This window comes from Ischnura elegans, chromosome 11 (genome assembly GCF_921293095.1).
Source record: "Ischnura elegans chromosome 11, ioIscEleg1.1, whole genome shotgun sequence".
NCBI classification, from domain to species: Eukaryota; Metazoa; Arthropoda; class Insecta; order Odonata; family Coenagrionidae; genus Ischnura; species Ischnura elegans.
Genome location: NC_060256.1, coordinates 83208651 through 83231118, shown reverse-complemented (window position 1 = coordinate 83231118; position 22468 = coordinate 83208651). Strand labels below are relative to the sequence as shown.

The following is a 22468-nucleotide window of genomic DNA, read 5'->3' as shown; positions in this document are numbered from 1 at the left end:
AGTCATAGGATCATCGCTAGACATTGTTCGGTTTCACTATAATTTTTAAGAAAAATTATTCAGACGCTTCCTTGACGATAGAGGGTGTGCCTTTTCAATTTTACCAGCCTTAGGGAAAAGTCGTTCAGGACACATGTTATCATAGGCCGGTAGTGTCACTGAGATGAAATGAAATGGTCAAGATTGAAGTTGAAATATCAAGTTTGGATCGAAGTTTGAATGAACCTCACAACATTTCAAGTCCCTCGGAAACAATGAATGATATATTTTAGCGAATACATAATCTTAGGAATCCATTTTCACCTAGAAAATGGACTTTAATAAATTTAAGGTTGAACTGGATAGTCAATTCTCTCTAACAATTACTTTTTTCAAACAGCTGGTGTCCTAACAACCCAAATGCCTACAGCCTTGCGGTGACTTGTGGGATAGTTTGTAGAAGCAGTGAAAAATCAAAGTAGTGCTGTATAGCATTAACTGCTATACCCTCCTCACATTATTTCTGTCTCACAACACCAAGTACAGTTTTTTTTTTCTACCTATGTCAATTATTTAGTAGCCAAGCGCGTTGCAGGAAGCTAAGTGCATAGCACTGCATTCCTCTTATCTTGCTTTCTTGTAGGTGTCATAAATCTACTAGTGGCTCAAAACTTGCACTTTTTTATTTACTCTGATAGAATTATGAGAGTTCATTCATTAGCAGGGTAGAAGTATATTTTACCCAAAAATCAACTTCGCAATCCACCCCACTTACGACAAAAGTAGAAAATTGTATATTGTGTATAATGTTCCATACATTTACATAAAAAAGGAGATTTGAGGTTTAAAATGAAAACTTTCAGTGTGAAAAATTCAGGTTTATTGACTAGACGTGTCCATTATTCCAACAGTATAAGAATAGTATTTTTACAAAAACCTGAGTTAGATGTAATAACTACTACTATTGAACTTATTATAGAGCCACAGAAATAAGCAGTAAGATAAAGCATATACAAAGCATCATACACTCCATTACAAACATTTTCATTGCATTAGTTTTTTTACCAAAATACTAAGTACAAAAAGTCTTTTATGGCACAAGATAATTACAGTCTTAATAAGTATTTGCCCTTCAGTTTGAAAAATAATAGCAGCATTGCCTCAATTCGACAATTTCAAAACCAAATTTTGACATTTCCAATTAAGTCACTAGATGTATTCCTAGATATGATTGCCAACAATATACATAGTAATAATTCCTGTAAATTATTCCATTCAAGTATTTAGTGTAATTTTATGGGGCTAAAAACCCATCTCAAGTTATTGTTTTCTCTGCACAAAAATGGGTAATATGTATTACCTAAATGATAGTTGAAACACACCTTTTAGTCTGTGGCTGCATAATAACTTAAAATTAGAATCTAGAGACTGATAGTGGTTAATACATCTACTGGTAGATTTTTTTAGTATTACTTGGTCTACCCAACAAAAATCATGACAATCTTAATGAACTATTGACATTTTTACCTTCATTAGAAAAGTAAACCTTAAATCATTGACTTTACAAGATAAATATCTCTTGAATACACACCATAACACAAAATGGATCACAATAATGTCTATTGTTTTCATTTTAAATGCTTTGAAAATCCAGGAAATTAAATGTAATTTTAATGCATATTAATTCTTCTAATACCAATATTCAGACAATAAACAATATATCATTCTGTAAATTACTTTGAGTATTTTACCCTTACGTATCAAAACCGGATGGAATGTCAGATGCATGAACTTTACATTAGCTGGAAATTACTTAATATTTATACATATTAAGGTTATGTGAAAGAGTAATTCACTTTGCAGATTTTTAGAGCCTCCAAAATGTTGACATTAAACTAGTTATAGATCGTATCCTTTTAAAATAAACATACATAGCACTTGCAAGACATTATTTACAGGCTATTTGTATCACGGTTGGAAAATGAAGATCAGATGAAATCATACAAATTAATTACTTGGTCAAGTTTGTACCATGATTTTTTTCTCAGAATATCATAATTCCTACAAACATTGCAGAGTAAATAATGCATCAATGTAGGACAATTATTTTACTAATCAATAAATTGAGCACAGGAATTACTAAAAATATGAAAAATGCTATGCAATTTATTAAATAACCCATTATATGAAACAGTGAGGAACATATAGCTATGAACGAACACAATTGATTGAATACAAAAAATGTATATAGTAATGATACCCCAATTTATCTGTTCACAGAAAAATGCCCAGTCCACAAGCAAAAAGAGCCTCTCACAGAAGCTCTACTTTGTTATTAAAATGGGAATTTTAGTCTAAAAATAACGTAAATGTTCCCAGAGATACCTAAAAATTGGTGGGAATTGATAGAGATCAGTCTTGCATGCATGCAAATTACATGAAACATTTCAAATTTTCTCTTTATCTTATTTTTAGGCCATGAGCTTTTAACCCAACTGAAATGTCATTTTGTGTGATTACTCTGATGCAAAATTACTTTCCATTATTTCTTTTCCAAGCCTTCACTGCCCCTGATCAAAATGATTTGAAACCCAAGCAGAGCTGTAATGTACTTATGATCCCCAAGACAGCATTTTTTCATTTTTTATCTCAAATTTTTATTCTTTCAATTTTTTTCATTTCATAAATGGAAAAAACAGTATTGACTTAGATAAAGTGACCATATCTTGGAAGGGACAAAGCGGTACACATAGCGTACCTAAGCATTTTCGCAACATTTTTGGGGTAGGGTATTTATTTTATAAACATTGCCCTTTAAAATGGTCAGGTGATTTAACTATGGGAGACTTTCAAACATTCACTTTGTGTTGTTTACGGTTAACTACATGTAAAAATTACAAAAAGACACTAATGTCGTAAATGTCGGGTACGAGTTTTTCCCCCTCTATATTCTTTCGATTCATTATCAGGATAGAGACAGTAAGATATGCAGCTCACCAGCAACATTAGTGGCATAATTATTTATTATGTATTGTTGTGTTTTTGTCAGGGCAACAAATTTATAAAAGGACGTAAAATGAAAGTTTCAGTATTTCACACAGATACAAGTCCAAAAACAGGACATTTGCCTGCCCCGGGGAACATCGCCGGGACAATACCGGGTAAACTGGGATGTATGGTCACTTTAACTTAAACAAACTTGATCAAGTACACAAAGCAATGCCACTTATGATGGCTGACGTATTCGGAAATAGTGGCAGAAGTAAAGAGGGAAATCGATGAAAAAGGTTTTGACAGTGATTTGTAATGTTACAGGGACTGGAGGGCATGGAGGCAGTGATCTAGTTTGTGGCACCTGTTTTCTATCAAAATTTACGAAATACATGCTGGAACTTAGTGTGCTATTTCAAAACTCATGGCCACGGAAAAGAGCCCGTTCTAACTATTTATCATAAAATGCATACGTAGTTGTAGAAGGTATAAAAAATCACTTAGCACTGCTAAAATATTAAAAAAATAGAGAAGAGACCGAAAGAATTAGGGTACATGAATTGGGGTACCAAAAACATATCCTCAACTCTTGAACTCTCTGAAATTTATATTTAAAGGTATTTTAAAACAATAGAGCTGCCAAATTGCCAACTGACATTACCACTAACTCATTTTACCTAAATTTGACAGGAGATGTCCTCAGTGTTCATGGTAATACAAATTCTTGCCATAGTTACAGGACTGAACTTGAACGTAGTCACAGCATTGCTGAGATTCCCATGCTATACTTATAATTATTGTCCCACATATCTGTTTCAGCTTAGAAGGGTTGACATAATCATACAACCATTATTTATACATTATTGAACAGTAAGACAGCAAAAAAAATTACAGAGATCGAGAGAAAACATTATCCCTGAAATTGTAAGGAGTTTAAATGCTTGATTTGTACAAACTGTCAAATGGTGGACGAGTATAAGGATGTGCACTGCTACAAAATGCTAGGGCAACATTAGATCCGATGAGTCGAGCAAGCAAAATCCCATAAAACTTTGGAAAAATGAATTTTTTCTCATCTTAACAATAAATAATGATGTTTCTGCTAAATGATGAAATATTCAGGCATTGATCATAAAGGCCTGAAACACCAGCACTGATGCCATTTTCAAATTAGCACACTTTGCTAATGGAGTACTAAATACAGTGGCAAATATAAATTATATGTTGGTGGGAGACGGGTGGTAAGATAAATGTTAAGTAGGTTAAGAAATTTTATACAAGGACACCCCGTAATATTTTAGGTTGAAGCAAATATAAAATTTAAATAAGTTAGAAAGATGAGTGATAATAGAAGATGGACAGTACATATTACCACACACCATGGCTATTCCATTGTGCATGGCTCATTAAAATAACTCGCATTATTGAACTCGATCATTTTCTTCATTTTTCTCATTTGGGGGGGGGGGGGGGGTGGACTGGCCCCCCTTTATATTTAATTTATATTTCACTGCTGACTGACAAAAACTTATCTTTTGGCTAGAACTATATATACACTTCAAAGCAAAAATTTACAAAAGACACTGAAAAAATAAAATAAAATATGGCACATTTTAAGCAAGTGTAAAATGGATTTAACGTATATATACCTTGGTTCAGCTTTTTCGGAGAGATATTTTAATAGGTAGTCTGCACAGTATAAATGCCACCTTCAGTGGTGGAAAAATATCCAAAATAAAATAAAAGAACATTGGAATGAGAGCAATTTTCCCGTTCTATACATCAAACCCCACTTATTTGGCTATTCCACGCAATAATTGAACCAAAATGTATGCAGGTTTCTCAACCCTCATGAAAGTTCTTCACAATATATTTAACGCAGATCCTAACACATCACCGTTAAAAAACATGCAACAACTATTCCAGGATTTATGCTGTACCTAGCAACACTCATGGCCAATCTCCAATTCAAACCAAGTATGGTGGTTTGATTAAGCTATCGGGCAAGTTTCTTCCCACTGGTATTTAAATATGAGTTATATACATACAGCCATGCCTTGTTTCACAGTTTTTTCATTAATAGTTAACAACAGTGAAAATAATCAACTGTTTTTAATATCCACTGTTGGAACACCCCAATGAAACAATACTCCCACAATTTGTTTTGCTTAGTTATAGTTTTACTCAATTACGAGAAAATGTTTCATATGAGAGGTATATTTAAAATGTGGAACAGCTTATCAGGCATTTTTCAGCATAGTTTCAAACTATAGAAAATTGTCCATAATATGGTACAAGTATGTATCTATGATTTTTAAAGGTAATCATAAGATACATACACCTATCAGCTCTTAATAATGATTAAACCTGTGAGTATATTAACAGTACTGCCTGAATGACAGATGCTTCTAGGAAAGGGTAATTTTAAAATTGTGTGAGACCAAATAAGGAAAACTACCTATATTAAGTGATAACCTTTGCCAAAGATGTTTCTAAGAAAAAAAATTACAATGTTTCTCTGAATATAGTCCCCTACCATATTTTGGAGGCTTCAGTCTTAGGAAAAAATTTAAGAAATACACAGGAATATAGTCACACAGGAACATTCATCCTAAGCATTTTTGGAAAAAAGGGGAGACTATATCAAGATAAATACGGTAAAAGCCTTCCAATTTAAACATACACAGCTCATAGGAAAATTTTCACACAAGTTACACTGAATGATCAAATCTCTTACACTATCATTTTGAAATGGCTCAGTTGATGCAAATTAGAAATCATAGAGCGAACTCCGCGTTGTACTAATGCATTCAGGGCTACCCACAGGGGGGGGGATCTAAGGCACAAGTTGCCATTGAAAAAGAATTTGTATGGTAAATTCGAGGGATAGATATTTGGAAAAAGCATTAAAGACTTTAAAAATATTAGTATCCTTAAATGCATCCCTTGTGCTACAAAGAGCATGGCTGAATAAGTATTTTTCAAGCTCCAATGATGAACACCATAAATAAATAATCAGTTCCACACAAAGCAACAGGGTCAAGGTAGCAGTCTAATAGCTCTGAGGGCTAATTTCTTTCAGGAACTTTAATGTGAGCCTTATTTTTATGGCATATAACTTTTCACCACTTCTTTCCTCATACATGCATTCATTATGAAGATATTCTAAACCAACGTCAGAGTATCAATTTTCTGGAGTGCCATGCTTTCAAAAATTTCATTCGCACAGTTAAGAGTACATATTAATAAAAAATGAGTGAGATCAAAATTTATATCACAAACCTTCTAATGATTAGAATTTCGTAAATATTAACTATCCACCGATGCATAGGCACTTTTCTTTAAATGCACATGCCTTCATATTTTTTATTCATATTATGGTATTTTTTATTTTTATATAAACAAAGTAATAACTGTCACTGATGACAAAAAGAGGCTAAAAATTAACTTCTCTGTTTTTCAAAATCATGATGGTATTATCTCCAGCATGGAAAGCATATCATTGCTAAGGATTGAATTATTGTTTTGCTTTAAATACAAAATATTCCCCCAAAGAAATATATGGCTGGCCAATCTCTTTTGATGGGATAAATGCTAATGTCAGGTGAGGCTTATAGGCTAATAGCAATGATTAGGTAAGATGACTGATTTGTCCCCAATGGATAAAATGCCATTACTGATAATAAAATAATCTTTAACTTTTCACAAGCTGTTATCAAACTGACAATTATGATAAATAATAACATTTCTGGCACACCCTTACAATGGCATCATGCTAGAGAAGTTTGAGCACACATGAAAAATTTAACCATTCATCTGCGGCAGCTATCAACGTGGCAGTCATTAGTCAACCATGGAAAGTGGAAAGAATCTCTCTCAGTACCCATTAAACTAGATAGAGTAGATAGAAAACTTTTTAAATCTCCTTCTGACCCTTCTCTCATACTTCTAAGGGAAGCTTTTGGCCACCGTCTTATTTCAGCTTCTAGGACAAAAATGAATGACATAGGACAGGTTATAAAGGATGTAAAAGACATGAAATATGTCCCCATAAAAAGGCTAGCATATATGAGAGTGGAATGGAGAGTTGCATCAAACAAATCTGAGGATTGCTGACTTATGATGATGGGAAAAAAAAAATGCTAACCGGCAACACTTGGGTTACCATGATAATTATTTCATCAGCTAAAATCTATAAAACAAACACTGTATGAAGTTTGCCCTCAATTCTCAGCTAAATTTGATAACTAACAATCAGGAAATTGGTGAATATTTACCCATATTGATCATAAAATTTCTATGAATCTCATTTCTTGCATTCAGCCACTAGAACACATTGAGAGGATTATGAAGGGACAGGATAGTATCTATAGGGAATAGAATGTGGACTCTAACAAGCAAGGGGGGACTAGTTTGGGTAAGAAGGGAGGGTTGCCAATTGTCGCATTCATGCAAAAAAGAGTTCATTGGGGAATAGAGAAAAGAAGGGCCAGCAAGAGCGGGTATGAAGAGATGGCTGAAAGATTTAGTATGTTTTTCCCACAGTCACTGGTACACTCTTACATGTATATTTCCCACAGCTGAAGAGTTAAGAGAATGCATTCACTTGAAAGAATAAATCACTCCTGCTCAATCGTATTTTCGTGATGTACATATTACTCATTAAATTATGGTATACAGTGAGAACAAAGGTTTTTGCAGTAATGGTTTGATCTCTGTATTTTTTCGGGGTATCCTTCTACATAAGTCGACTTGATGAATGCAGTTTTGTTGGCTATCCTGCCAGCGCCTTCAGGTCGAAGCCATTTTTGTGAGGTCCTCCCACCACAGAATTTCTTGCTTCAACATCTTCACCTTCAACATCTTCACCTTCAACCTGAAGACACTGGAAGGATAGCCAGGAAAACTTGTCCACATGTCATATGATGCGGAAGAAAACCTATGAAAAATGCTTATGGTTTACCCTTGAAATTTTCAGATCACATTTAGTAGCCCTATTCCAACATTTATCGGTTGGTGCCTAGCTCAAAAATAAAAATTTAGCCTCTGACAAAATAATGAGGAAAATTTTTCATAATAAGGCCACAGGCAAATGTTGAAAAGGGTCGAATCCATATTAACTGTGCATTTCCTGATGATAGTGCAAGTTCTAAGCGTGCAATATGGCAAGAAAAAAAGACAAGTTGAGCAGGAGTGAAGCATCCTCTTAAGATGATCAGTCACATCAAAAGTGATGTATGAAATGATATCATAATATGTAACTGCCTACCAACAGAAGCCATTTTTGTGAGGTTGTCCTGCCGCTGAATTTAATGCTTCAACGCCTTCAGTAGTTTTTGGAAAAAGATCGAGTTAATTTTGTAATCCACATTTTAGGCCTCCCCTAAACAATAGCATAGTTCCCAAAAATCACATGCAGAATTCCATCCACCATTGCTTAAAGCAAACACACCCTGCAACTTTCGAATTGATATGATGCCAAAAAGTCATTTGTGCAAACCATAGGGAGAAAGGATCATGCCTCATAAAAATCAAGTACATACAACCTAAAAAAGCATAGGGGAGGGCAAGGACAATTCATTCCCTCGGCAATGAAAGAGCTCCGGTGATAGAGATAAATCGATGCAGCCGATACTGGGGAGGATCAAATATAATAGACAATTTTCCCCGCCATTAACTATGCAAAAATGCTTTGCCTGCAGCTACAGGTTTAATGTGATGCTATTTGACTACACTATTCTAACGCGTTCCCCACAGAAACCCAAGGATAGAATACATTAACTAAGTGATCACCCAAAGACTAACAATATCCCAAAAAATAACTTGACAAATTTAATATCCAAGTTTTTAATCTCTCTCAAAAACATAATAGGACTGAGTTAAAGGATCCTAGCACCCAAAGGAATATTGCCATGGGTTATCCTCTACTTCAAGATATGAGTTGACTAGTTTTATGAGTGATGAAGTTGAATCTTAAATGGGAGGATATTCAATAGTGGCCCAATAGTTAAACAAGAGGATTGATCCCTTTTACAGGCTTTGGTGACCTGGAGGTACATTGATAGTTATTTTACTTAGTTTTGTTCAAAATCAAGCCTAATTATTGCCATGTGAGCTCAGATATAATTTCAAGATATATTTTGGGTTGAATTTTGATTTTTTCCATTGCTGCTTCATACTTTTAACTTAATATTGTTTAGTTATGCAAGATGTTTCCTTCACATGAAAATGTGAAGAGGCTGGTCCCTCCAACACCGCTGTCAAGTCTGCTGCTGCAAGTGTAACTATTGAAAAAATGTACCGTTTCATGATCTCTAAGTAAGTAAGTTTAAAACGAAAAATCAAAGTAATATCGTTCCCAAAGTTTCTCAAACAATGGTTACCTTGAAAATTTTAATGTCTTCTCTGAGCGCTATTCATATTGGCCTGTCATAAAACCATAGTTTTGACAACCTGAACAAAAATTCAGAGGCATAACCTACTCAGCAGCAGTAAACAATTTTCAAAGATGGCATACCTACTCTCCAAATGGATGGCCTAAAACATATAAATTACTGTCATGTGATAAATAAATTGAATACCAATTGTCTATCGAGTTCTACTATGCAGGGATTCTATGTTACCTAGAGAAAAATTTCAGATGAGATGAAAATTTAACATGAAGTCATATAAATTAATGTCTATGATTAATATCATTACTAGAAAAAAATTGTACTATTTCTATGACAATGGGTCAATAAAAATTAGCTAAAGGCACAATTTCAACCTGGGCTCTATTGATATGCAAAGAGAATGAGGCATCGGCCTATAAAACTGACATACTTCTATCAATAAAATCTGGACATACTATTTTATGCAAAGAAAAAAACCTTGGACATCACAGTGAAGGTATCACACATTTCTTGCTATCGAAGAAGTTGCATTAGAAAATAGCTTAACACATGTACATCCCTTTACGCACAGCATATAAAATCGATGACCAATGTCAAGCTCACTTCCACAATAAAAGTTGAGCGGATGGTTTACCCCAGTAGCACCATGGTGTCTTCACTTATGTATTGAGGACTCCCATCTGATGAATTTTTCGATAGGTATATCCGAGGCAGGCTATCGGCAGATGACTTCGCCAAGGTGGGTCTAACACCACAAATAAAGTACCACCCAACGACTGGCAACAAACAGGCACGAACATGAGCCACTGGTTCTGATTTTGTACACAGCAATAGAACCCAGAAAATCTGAAGAAAAAAAACAATTAATGCGATTAAATACGAGCTAAGATAAATCAGTATAATAATAAAAATTCCAATCGTTGTCCTTTCTGCTTACAAAGACAAAAATTAATTACCTGTAAGTATGGTATCACAAAAATTAGGACCCAAATGGAAAATGGGACATCGACGAGATGATGCCAAAATATCCCTTGATCCTTGTGCTGATGGTACTTGTTACTGTGTTCCAAAGCATTTGATTTGTACTGATCTGACAACTCGAACAGGTAATAGGCAGTTGCGAGGGTCCCAATTAAGTATACGAAGAGAAGGAGCCAGGCTATCCTTTGCCTGAAATTCATTTTCACAAAGAGCAAGCGCAGAGTTCATTTTACGGAAGAGTAGGAGCTAAGTCCATGGCTCGCCTACTGAAGAGGCTTCCCAAAATTTATCACAACAGTTATTCGCGAAGACCACTGGAAAACAAAGGTAAATGTTGGTAAGAATTCAATGGTGCTTGGGACTTTGAACTGCACACTCACTGATCATAATGCAAGTAATTAACACAATCTACAAAGACGATTGATTTAATTCAATACTAGATAAATCCTTCTTGCATTCATAGTAACTAGAATATATGTTCGGCCCTGGATGGCTATGCATATTGTTTACTAACACTTGAGGATTTTCATTCAGCAGCCCATTGCGCATTCATTTGTTGCCTTACCAACGCAACGGCGGAAACGTAATTAACGTAATGTCAGATTCTCCATATCACTCTTTCGTCTACACATTTTCAAAATGCTTAAGTATGATACCGAGACCCCCTTCACACAACATCCAACCAAATCAAAGCTACCTTATTATTTGGACTACCGATATTGCCGTAAGCCTCAGAAAAGGTGCGAAATTCTTATGTCATTTGTCATAAAGGCGCTTTATTTGATTAGTTGCAACATAATCAAAAATGTCTGTACTTTTCTTCAATACAACAGGGTTCCGTGGCTATTCACACAAAATCCTCTTACTTTGAAGGAATTATGTGGCAGAGTATTCAACAAACTACCCCCACCAAATTGTTGGAATTGGACCATTGAAGAAGTAGGAGATTGGGTAGAACATGTTCTAGGCTTTCCACAGTATAGGGTGAGACATGAAGCGATTTGACACAAAACGTACAATTTTTTGAAATTTAACATAAGCAACTTTGTCCCTACCATTAAATACTGAGGGTAACGTATCTGAAATTAATGAGGGATTTTCAGTAGTTCAGTAAAAAAGAAAATTCAGTAATTTTCAGGGACATATATTCAAGAGAAAAAGTTGTAACAGAGGCGCCACATGTTTACCTCACCTAGTAATGTCTAAATAAGCTGAATTTGGTTTTATAACAGCATGTAAATGCATAATAAAGGTAATAATCATTTATAACAAATAAAAATTGAATATGTAGTAAGGATTGGGAGTAAAGGTAAATATATTTTTTTGCGTTGAAACAGAAATTGGTAGTTATAACTATAAATTTCTGTTTCAATGTCTACTGTATATACTGTGACTATAGTCAAGAAAAAGGCAATAAATGAAATGCATCATGGCCAACCCTGCATAAATATTTAACATGTGGCGACAGTGGTATAGGTTGCTAGTAAACACCATTATAGGAACTAATGACACAGATGAAGTACATTTTTTAGCTCATGGTCAGTGGAGAGCCCATTTTGCAGGTTGATGAGGGAAAGGGAATAATGTGCAGCATTCATAGTAATTGAATAGAAGCAGTGAGTGACATTATAAGCTCACCTTAAATGTTTTTATTTTTTGAACTCTAACAGAATCAGCAAAAAGAGACATTTGGAGTATGAGCCGGAGTATTTGACTGTGAACCACAATTAATTTTTGAACTATTGAAGCATAACTCACCAAGGCCTTTTATGCCTCACGTGACAAGAAAGAGAGAATTTTCAGTTTGGATCCAGATTTTTTAAAAATGCATCTAGAATCATATTAAGACTCAAATTTTCATGGCCATGAATTGGCCAGGCAGATGGAAGTAACTTAAATTATAATTTTCCATAGAAAAAAAATAGGGAGCAATAACTAGTGTGGTAATCATCTAACTGAAAAAAAATTTCTTTCAAACAAAAATTCAGAACTGCTTTGAGCAGAACTATATTTCTGGGAGAAAATTGATATTAGTGGATGCGTCTACCCTGCCAAAATGGAATATTACTGATTTTGGACACATAATGGTAATTTGAGCCACGACAAGATTTTCTTGTGAGCCAGTATCTATTTCATATTAAATGGTAAATATTTGATGAACCAATTGATACTCTTAACAGGTTATTACTTCAGCAGTGCGAGATATGTTGAACATAGAGCAAGAATGTTTTGCAAGGAGTGTAACATTACCACCAAGGGATCCAAACACAATGATTCTAATATATAAGAGGCCAACTGGAATACTTATTGATAGAAAGCAAAAAACAAAAATTTTAGAGGAAGTTCGTTATTTGATGAAAAAGCCAAAACTACCTGAAAATTTATGGGATTGGACGATTTCTGAAGAACCTAAATTTCCCAAAGAAATGGTAGGAGCATGGAGAATCAGACGCAATAGTCCTCTATTTGCATGCAAGTCATCTTCAATGGGGGAAATAATTAAAGAAATGAAAGCAACGAAAATACTATAATGAGAAATCCATTGCTAGGAGGCCATCAAGAAGCATTAAAAATGTGAGCTATAAAATCAACATATTTTTGAAAAAACAACATATTTTTAATTTCTCTTAAATCACAGGCATAAGATGAGGGGTCACGAAATTCACAGAGCACTTTTAAAGCTCTTTAATTCATAGGAATGTTAGGAATTTTGTGCAACATTATTCCTTTTTGTGCATCATAATATGTACACTTCGAATAATTATGCCACTCATTGTGAACGTTTTGAAAAAATAAATATGTGAGATAAAAATACATGATTCAATTTTATTTAACGAAACTCTATAGTCTACTGGTCTTCAGCAGCATCAATAAACTGTTCCATTTCACTCATGCTTTTATGCAGTAACATTTGTGGTCAAGGGCTATTTCTCGAATTAGGTAACTCTCCGGGAATTAGAAGTGCCATCAAGCACAAGTAGGAATCACAAAAAAATGAAATGGAGTCAAAAGTGGTCAGATCAAATGAGAGGCTGATCATCAACATTGACGAACAAATACTATTTTAACACAATCTGATCCCACTAATTCATCTGTCCATCCAAATCACAGTATATCACAATAAAATAAAATGGTTTTGTTAACTAAACATTCCAAGGCTCAAGATTTAACCATTTTTTTCCGCCTGGTAGGCACAAAAATGTCATCTGAATAATTATCTTCCCTTTCGATGGAGACTTTGGCTTTTTCTGGAGATGCATTGCCCAGCTTGAGAGATTTAGCAGCCGTTGGCATGAAATCTGTATCTTCTTCTTCAACTCTAGTTGCCACTCCAGTTTTTGAGGCGGAACATTTCTTTGAATAATCCATGTCACTGCTACAGTCTGTGTCCAATTCAGTTTCACTTCCATACAAGTCAATTGATTTACTTGGTGAAACATCCTTTTCAATATTTTTAGTTTTACAAGCAACATCGTGTGAGCTCCCTAAAATGAGAGAGTTTTATAATTTCTAGAGAATTATGAAATCGAAAAAAATCTACAGGTCTTTTCATAATACAGTGATAGCTAACAGCTGACGATAATTACCTGAGGTTGTAGGACGAGACTCAATGAATTCTTGCAGCTCACATATTTTCTCCTTCTTTGCATTAAGCACAGCTAAGGACTTAGCATAAACAGCCTCTTCCATTTCAGACTTCAATTTGGCAATGCTGCCCACATGGGTGCGTAAGGAAGTGTTTGCTGTAAAATTATAGATACATTAATGTGAAGACTCATTGAACACATAAATTACATATTCTCATTATAACTTTCAAGACTTTCCACCTAAAGTACGAGTGCTGCTGGGCGTGCATCAAGTCCACTTTGGACTTTATTACTAATTTGCTCAACATATGTCTTTTTATTGGGAAATCCATATGTATAAGGTAATTGCAATGTCTCATAAAACTACAATAAAATTCACCATATTCTCACTGGTTCAAACAACATACAAAAATCCTAGTTGGCAGGAGTGAGGCATGTGTCAGAATCACAGTACAGAAAATGTCATTTGGTATTAGTACATATGTACAGTCACTTTCAAAAGTTTTAGGACAAAGTTTGTGGCGCCACTTCTGCTTCTCAAGAAAATTTAGTTTCCCTTACTCCATTTGTTTTCCTTGCTCACGCACTGCAAATATTTCGCTTCCATGTGAAGATATATGAACAAAGAGGGAGAAATTACTTGCTAAATTTATCGCTTTGTTTCGATCTTTGATGGATTTAATGATTAATTTCGTGTGCATACTCTGTGTCCTTGCTCCGGTTTTCACTGCTGGTATGAAATTATGTATTACAAAAGCCTCAACGTCAGAAGTCGTGTGGCGTAGTGGAGTAAATACGACGTCGTCATAGTAAAGGTTGTTGGATCGATTCCCCTGCTCGGAATTAAGATCTCAACATTTTTTTTCCTTGGTAACTCCTTTTGTATTCAATAATGGGTTTCAAATAATTTAAATTCGCTGTAACCGTTTTATACTTTTTTAAATGGTAAATGGTAATATACAGGTTAAGAATTGGGCAAGGGTTGACGTATCATTTTTATGGATTGCTAGTACACATTTTGAACGTTAGGGATTTGCAAAAGGGGTAACCGTAACCCGACGGTAAGGGGCGCATTCAAACCCAGCGTTGGTATTAACTTAGTGATTTTAGATTGGCGATGAAGGGTCATACATAGCAGTTGATTATTGCATTAATTAGTTTAGAAAGCTGTTGGTTATTATGAATTTCTGCAATGAGCTCCATACTTTTTCACCCGTCCCTTGAGACGGGTGATATGTGTGTCATTATATGACGTCCAACTTGACTTACATACAGCAAATAGCCTTTATAATCATCACATACTACTTAATTTGGGTTTTGCGTTGGATGTGTTTTCTAGTTTTCAATCAATGCAAAGATCCAACTAATTTGTCAGAACGGATTCATCCAAGTAATCGGCGAGCTGATAATCATCATCATCACTGGTCAACAATCCTAGGATTGGTTTGACGCAGCTCTCCACTCAGTATGGCGAGCGGAAATCCAAACCTGTTGATATTATACCTTATTGCGAATGCACAATCTAGAATTTTATCCAATGAATTAGAAGAAGGCCTAAACAGCCCTAAGAAATAAAAAATATCTTAAGAGACCTCTACGCCATCATCAGCGCAAACCAAAGTACTTCCAATCTCCTCCCTTTCCGCCCTTCTATCACCTACAGAAGGGCACCCAACGTGCACAAATATTCCGATCCACCCACCCCTCTCTCCCCCGCACTCCCCCCCCCATATTCTTCCTCCTCAACATGCAACCGCCCAAGATGCAAGTGCTGCTTCTGTTTTCGCTCCACCTCCCCACCAGTCATCAACAAATCTTCCTCTTCTCCTTTTTCCTATAAACTCTTCCTTTAATTCCATCTACCGACTATCCTACAATTTCTGCCCTGCCTACTACATTGGAGAAAGCACCACGGCAGTATCCATTCGAATGAACAACCATCGCCTCTCCACCAATTCCCCCCCATTCGTTGAACCAGTACTCCAACACAAAATAGTTCCTTCGAGCAGTGCTTTTCCCTTTCCTAAATCGAAATACTACCAGAAAATTCACCCAGCACACCTGGGTGGAAACAGCGTTCAAACCGCCAGGGCTGAACGTCGCTAATTGCTAGCCACCAGCCAATCCCTCCCCATTTCCCCCTCACCTCCACCTACCCCTTCAACATCCCCCCCCTAAACTCCACAGAAGACATCAGCAATCCAAAAGATGAGGATATTCTCATTCCAAGGATTCCCATGATCCCATCTGATATGCCCTTAGGGTTAAAATAAATTCAAATTTCGGCTTCGTGTTTCATTCGCGATGATGATTAGCTAATTACTATGTCAACCGTTGAGTGTTTGTAGTCTGAATTTAGGAAATCCATGTTTTTTTCATGAACAATTATATGTGTCATGTTCAGTGTTGGTAAACTATCCGCTTCATTTGTTCGTGCGTCTAATAACAAAGCAAAAACTGTTGTATATCAGAAGGTGCTAGTGCAGAATAAACCCAAATGTGTAGTGTACACTCAGGTTCGTTTACATACGGGGCACGTTTACGGATTGCACTTTTACCAAACCGAGTTATAAATGGCTCGCCACAATTTGGACTTTATTAACTGCTTTATAAAACCACAATGTCTAAATTTTGATAAGTTAAAACATAAAAATTAGAAAATTCACAGAAAGAAATTGGTCATGTGCGCCAAATAAGGCAATCGATTGGACGCCGTCCTCAGGTGTGCGAGAATTTAGTTCGTTCTATGAGCTCCAGACTGGAGGCGGTCATAGAAAATAATGGCGGTATTTCTCGCTATTAATTAGATAAAACCAACGCTTACGCCTTCCGAAGAATAATTTCGCAGCTTTGCCATTTTTGTATCATGTTTTGATTTTTTTACTTTTATTGGTCGATAAAAGATGTTACGAAAATTTACAATTATTTTTTATGCGTATGTACTGAATAAAAACACGGCAATAAAATTATCAATTTTAAAGTTTTCCATAAGTTTTGGGTTCGCAAGTAATTATTTTTGATTATTTATTTAATTATTATTTTCACTTTAAGTCATTTTTATTTGATTATTCGGGGAGAGATGATTGATATCCACAAATTTAACTTACCTGGGATTAATTTTATAATTTGTCATGGTAATAGAATTTACTTCATTCCTTTAGTTTTCATTTTTCAATATTTAAAGGTTTATCTGTTAAACGATTCTCAGTTAAGTTAGAAAAACTTGAAATTATTTAAGAGTTGTAGTGGGTTATTGAGCTCTACTACCCTCTAGCGCTATGTGCCTGCTACGGTAAGTGTATAGCATGAGTGGGGTTTCACGGAGACAGATTTTCGTTTTGACAATGCATAGGTAATTCTCTCCGAGGGCTATTTTCAAAAATCTGGTGGTGGTGGACATTTTTCTGTTGAATGTCGTTCCCATCCTGTGTGGTGTGTGGGTAGCACTGCAAGTACAAAATATCTGTCCGTCGCATGTGACGTTCAGACCCTTGGCGCCTTTCGTTAAGAACAAGAGAAAGCCGATGCCAGCTTTCTCTACTCCCTATCTTTTTTAACGTGCTCTGAACGCGCAATTGAAGTTATTTGTCGTTCCCCTTAACACAGTACTTGAAAGAGGATTCAAATATCGGCGAATTCCTTATTTCCGCCATCTTTAACTATGATATATATGCAGGGGTGCCGACTCATAAAAAAATATTGGGGAAGCCCATACCGGGGGTCTTGCCCAGGGAATTTTTATAAATAGTGCGTTTAAAAGTTTAATTTCGAAGCTCTATTTTGAATCCCTAGACTGAGGTTTGTGGTGGTGAACACTGTGCTTTATCACCCGTCTCAAGAGACGTGTGATAAAGCATGGTGCTCTTTGCAGAAAATCATAATAATCAACAGCTTTCTAAACTAATTAATGCAATAATCAACTGCTATGTATGACCCTTCATCGCCAATCTAAAATCACTAAGTTAATACCAACGCTGGGTTTGAATGCGCCCCTTACCGTCGGGTTACGGTTACCCCTCTTGCAAATCCCTAACGTTCAAAATGTGTACTAGCAATCCATAAAAATGATACGTCAACCCTTGCCCAATTCTTAACTTGTATATTACCATTTACCATTAAAAAAAGTATTTAACGGTTACGGCGAATTTAAATTATTTGAAACCCATTATTGAATACAAAAGGAGTTACCAAGGAAAAAAAATTTGAGATCTTAATTCCGAGCAGGGGAATCGATCCAACAACCTTCACTATGACGACGTCGCATTTACTCCACTACGCCACACGATTTCTGACGGTAACGTTTTTGTAATACATAATATCATACCAGCAGTGAAAACCGGAGCAAGGACACAGAGTATGCACACGAAATTAATCATTAAATCCATCAAAGATCGAAACAAAGCGAAAAATTTAGCAAGTAATTTCTCCCTCTTTGTTCATATATCTTCACATGGAAGCGAAATATTTGCAGTGCGTGAGCAAGGAAAACAAATGGAGTAAGGGAAACTAAATTTTCTTGAGATGCAGAAGTGGCGCCACAAACTTTGTCCTAAAACTTTTGAAAGTGACTGTACTTCTCAAAATTTCAAAAATATGCTCATAAATTTTCACTTCAATCCATTTGCATCCAAAGTTTATCAATACATGATTCCAAAAGTAGGATTATTTTTATAAAGATCATTCTACTAAAGTTAGAATTACAAAAAAATATTCAAATAGGGTAAAAAAATTTGTGTTCTGTGCAACAATCTTGAGCATCCTGAACAACAACTACCTATAAGTAGATCATTTTAGAGCTCAAACTCATGGCATGCATTTATTTTTTGGGTCATTAAATTACTTGTACCAAAGGCATACATATGCATGGAGGTCACTATAGGGAAATGGCAAGCTAGTCCAACAAAAAGAAGTATGCAGAAAATAATGAAATTTTCTTTCTTGACCATTGAATTACATACTGTTTTTTGTCCCTTTTCTGGAGTTGCGGAAAAATTTTGACAACCATAATAGAGTTTTTGTACTCACACTTTTTAAAATTTATTTTGGGTATCAGTAGGAATAAAATTATACCCAATCAACTACATATTTTCAATTGTCTTTAAACAAAGTGGAAACATTTCCACCTACGATACGACAAATTCACAAATATTGGACTGGTAAGGGATTCAATGAAGTACTATGATACTCAGTGGAATAAATATCAAGACTCAGCTACATCCATTGGAATTTTCTTTAATACAATAAAATTCAATGCTGTCGTATCATCATTAGGTTCAACCTAAGTCTGTTTTTATTATGGAAGGTGAAGTATGCGATGAATGTTATATTCAAAACTTCTAAGGTTATGTTAAATACTCATGTTATTTACCCTATTAATTTTTAATTCACATGTTTTCCAAAAATTGCGGATGCTAAAATTGTGTACTAAAATTTTCTCCTCTCCATAAGAAACAGACTTGAAAAGAGTTAAAAATTTAGCCCTCACACGCCAGAAACAAAATTATTCATAAAAAATAAAAGGTCAAATTTTTAGACAAGGGGAAAAGAAGGAGTTGCTGATACATATATGTATTTCATTCCACATGCAATGTAGCACTAGGGGAAGAGGGGGATAGAAAAAGTATTAGGGAATGTGGATAGGAAATAAGATATGATTGATAACAGAAAGCAGAAGAGTTTTATCAAAGCAAGCCTTATACATATGTATATGGTTGCTGGGATATTGGAGAGTGCAAAGGATAGACTGAGATATCAAATGGACTATGTAATGTACATGATATAAATGTATGAAATAAAAATTACTATCATGTATTATTAATGGTAAGACAAGTAATCTCAGAAAATAGGGAGGTTAGAAGAACACACGGCTAAGTAGATGGAGATATAAGTAAATAAAAGATAACCACAGAAAATGAAGAGGAAAATATAAAAATTAGGAAAAGTTTCAATGGGAATGGGTACGTGCAATTTGCACCAGTTTAAGTCATAATCCCATGGTAAACGAGGGAGAACATAGACATACATTAGGGCCAAAGATTGGATGATGTTAACGGAATGGAAAGAGGTTCTGAATTGGTGGATGGAATGTGTAGAGGATCTGATGTATAGAGGATATGATATCTGGTGGGGTATAAACCACCACAGATAACCTTAGGGGTCATGGGATTGATTCCCACCTGCAAGGGATTTTTACTTCTTGGCTCAGTCTCCTGATACAAGAGGAGAAGTCATATATCATTTGTATCATAAGGAGATGGGAAAAAAGTATCAAAATTTTATACACTCTTTACTATATCTACACAGTTCTATATTTTTTATTTCCTCCATAAACTTCATTAGATATACTTAAATACTTGATCAAATACAAATACTTATTTTTGGATTTGAGAAGTATTACTGAACTGACAACAATGATTAAGTAGATTCAAACAATGGAGGTATAAAGGATAATACATTTGCAACTTGAATTTCGACCTTGAAGAAGACAACAAGACATGAAAATCACCGACTGTAAATTCTTCGACTTTTTTCCACGAGTTTGTGTGGGCTTTGTGTTATATTTTTGTCGCTTAACGAATAAATACCAGTTCTCAGGTCGTCGTTTTCCTTCTTTAAGGACTTATTCGCCGCTTGCAGGGTCGAACACTTAGTTAAAAGCAACTCGACGGCGGCGTCTGCGAATGTTGAAACTGGCATCTGTACAAAATAAAAAGACACCAAGGTTAGATGGGTACATTTCATCATATACAAACAACATTTTCCTATATATGAAGCAGTGCGACATACCTCCTTGAGCTGCAAAGCACCGAACTTGACTTTAATGCCATTGACAGGGTCAACAATTTTTTTCCATACTAATTCAGACTTCACGAAAGAATACGTAAATTCTGCGCAACCGCCATCAGAAGTTAATGCCCTCTTTGTTTCATGCAGGTATTCACTCATCGATTCATGTGTTAATTTAGAGAGAGAACTCAAGTCACATTCTGATACCTGGAAAATGAAACGCTTGGTTAGGGAACATGCATCCCACGCAATTATTATGGAGATGTATTTACTTAACGTACGGACTTATGCCATGCTCCATCCTTATGAAAAACATTTACAGTGAAGCTTTCACTGGTCCACTTTGAGTAGACAAGGAGTGAGTCCCCAGGAAAATTTTCCAGCGGCACCTTGCATATACAAACGTCTTCCATTGACCCTGACAATACCTAATATTTATCACGAGCTATGAAAATATCGACAACCGCCTTTTCAAAGCACAACTGGGTCCACTAGCCCCTTTTATTGAAAAATTTCACGGGTCTTTTTAGAATGTCACGGCTTGTTTACAAATTTGTACTGAAATATGCAATTTCACTTGTCATTTGTGATGTTAATTTATATTAATAGATCGCGCCACGAAAACGATGTGATGTGATGCGAGCGGGAAATATTCCGTCGTTCAAAATACCGTATGGGCCGGTGCTGAAAGATATATCTCCGGTGAAGCGATAATACATCGATTAAGTTAATATATGGTTATTATAATGACGAAAAACGATTTTTTTGGGTATTCATCTTAATGATTGTGGATAAACATTCATTACGACAGTTCCAAGTCGTAGTTTATGTAACCATTTGTTTTTTTTTAACAGCGATTGCCTGAGCGGGGCTCCTAACTCCAAAAACGTTCAACAAGGAAGCATGTGTATTGCATATATCAGCCGTCTGAGAGTTTTCACGCTGTTTTGGAGAGATTAGTTTTACGATCTATTTTTAAATTAAGCTGCCAAACACGAATTAATGGTTTTCCTAAAAACATTGTAACGGTTCACACTTAAACGCATCGGATATTTATTTTCCCATTTTCATTTTCAAATGAACTAACCCTCACAGATTTTCAACTCCTTCCTACGACCGTTGGAGCAAAACAGAGTCGGAGCCATGCCCTATGATTTCGACTAAGACATAAGCCTTCCCATCCACTGCACCAAGAATTTCTTTTGTAAACTTATGCTTCTCGAGCCTCGAAATATGTTCGACGCAGGGCCGCATCAATGCGCTGCGATGCTCGATTCGGAACGGCCTGATGCGCATCGACGGATATTGTGCGTGATTCGGAACGCACACCGTCACGTTAAATGTATTAAGATCCCAAAAAATTTCGAAAGGTTATGAACAATAAACAGGTTAAGACTAGAGTTAATCTGGGAAAAATTAACTAGTTAAATCTTTATTCATTTAAATCTTCATTCATATAATCTAAAATCTTTTTCTGACTGCGTGAAAAATTCGGGTTCACTACCTGGGATGTGCCTTACGAAATAGGGTGGTTTCCTATTATTTTTTAGTGCCTAAATTGAAATATTGTTACTACTGGAGTACGTATTTCACGCTTTTAGATCTTTAAATGACGATATCTATTTTTCGCGATTAAATGAAAAGTGAAACATTTCAAGTGCGCGAAAACGCGACGGCTAAGTATGAATGCCGGGAAAATCCCGTGTAACGTCATTCTGGTTTCGGCTTCCGCTGTGTGAGGCCATGAGCGCT

The 22468-nt window shown here is 35.6% G+C and overlaps 2 protein-coding genes and 1 long non-coding RNA gene across 5 annotated transcripts; 1 reads left to right on the top strand and 2 right to left on the bottom strand.

Annotated features, from left to right (window-relative positions):
• Nucleotides 1-842: 842 nt before the first annotated feature.
• Nucleotides 843-10999, bottom strand: LOC124167580. Its single transcript, XR_006866729.1, has 3 exons — nt 10858-10999; nt 10319-10657; nt 843-10208 (listed from the first exon to the last, which is right to left on the bottom strand). It is a non-coding gene; the product is annotated as an uncharacterized LOC124167580 (long non-coding RNA).
• Nucleotides 10861-13157, top strand: LOC124167579 (sterile alpha motif domain-containing protein 15-like). 2 transcript variants are annotated; one of them, XM_046545553.1, is made up of 4 exons: nt 10861-11083; nt 11177-11327; nt 12332-12430; nt 12524-13157. In XM_046545553.1, exons 1-4 carry the CDS (start codon nt 10983-10985, stop codon nt 12872-12874), a joined length of 702 nt encoding a protein of 233 aa, XP_046401509.1. In that variant the 5' UTR covers nt 10861-10982; the 3' UTR covers nt 12875-13157. The 2 variants fall into 2 exon arrangements, 1 of the variants encoding a protein (XP_046401509.1); XR_006866728.1 differs by having other exon boundaries at nt 10894-11083; nt 12014-12430; nt 12524-12660.
• LOC124167578 lies at nt 13150-21302 on the bottom strand. 2 transcript variants are annotated; one of them, XM_046545551.1, is made up of 5 exons: nt 20998-21302; nt 20717-20923; nt 20515-20626; nt 13931-14086; nt 13150-13828 (listed from the first exon to the last, which is right to left on the bottom strand). In XM_046545551.1, exons 1-5 carry the CDS (start codon nt 21127-21129, stop codon nt 13503-13505), a joined length of 933 nt encoding a protein of 310 aa, XP_046401507.1. In that variant the 5' UTR covers nt 21130-21302; the 3' UTR covers nt 13150-13502. The 2 variants fall into 2 exon arrangements, with proteins under 2 accessions (XP_046401507.1, XP_046401508.1); XM_046545552.1 differs by having other exon boundaries at nt 21002-21093.
• Between the last annotated feature and the right edge of the window lie 1166 nt (nt 21303-22468).

Excerpts from the sequence above, each read along its gene's own strand:
- LOC124167578 (XM_046545551.1), bottom strand. The coding sequence starts at position 21,129 with ATGGAAGACGTTTGTATATGCAAGGTGCCGCTGGAAAATTTTCCTGGG. Across the intron at positions 20,924-20,997 it reads ATGGAGCATGGCATAAGTCC|GTATCAGAATGTGACTTGAG; the intron begins GTACGTTAAGTA and ends TTCATTTTCCAG. Across the intron at positions 20,627-20,716 it reads GTGCTTTGCAGCTCAAGGAG|ATGCCAGTTTCAACATTCGC; the intron begins GTATGTCGCACT and ends TATTTTGTACAG.
- LOC124167579 (XM_046545553.1), top strand. The coding sequence starts at position 10,983 with ATGCTTAAGTATGATACCGAGACCCCCTTCACACAACATCCAACCAAA. Across the intron at positions 11,084-11,176 it reads TGCCGTAAGCCTCAGAAAAG|GGTTCCGTGGCTATTCACAC; the intron begins GTGCGAAATTCT and ends TCAATACAACAG. Across the intron at positions 12,431-12,523 it reads CTGATTTTGGACACATAATG|GTTATTACTTCAGCAGTGCG; the intron begins GTAATTTGAGCC and ends TACTCTTAACAG.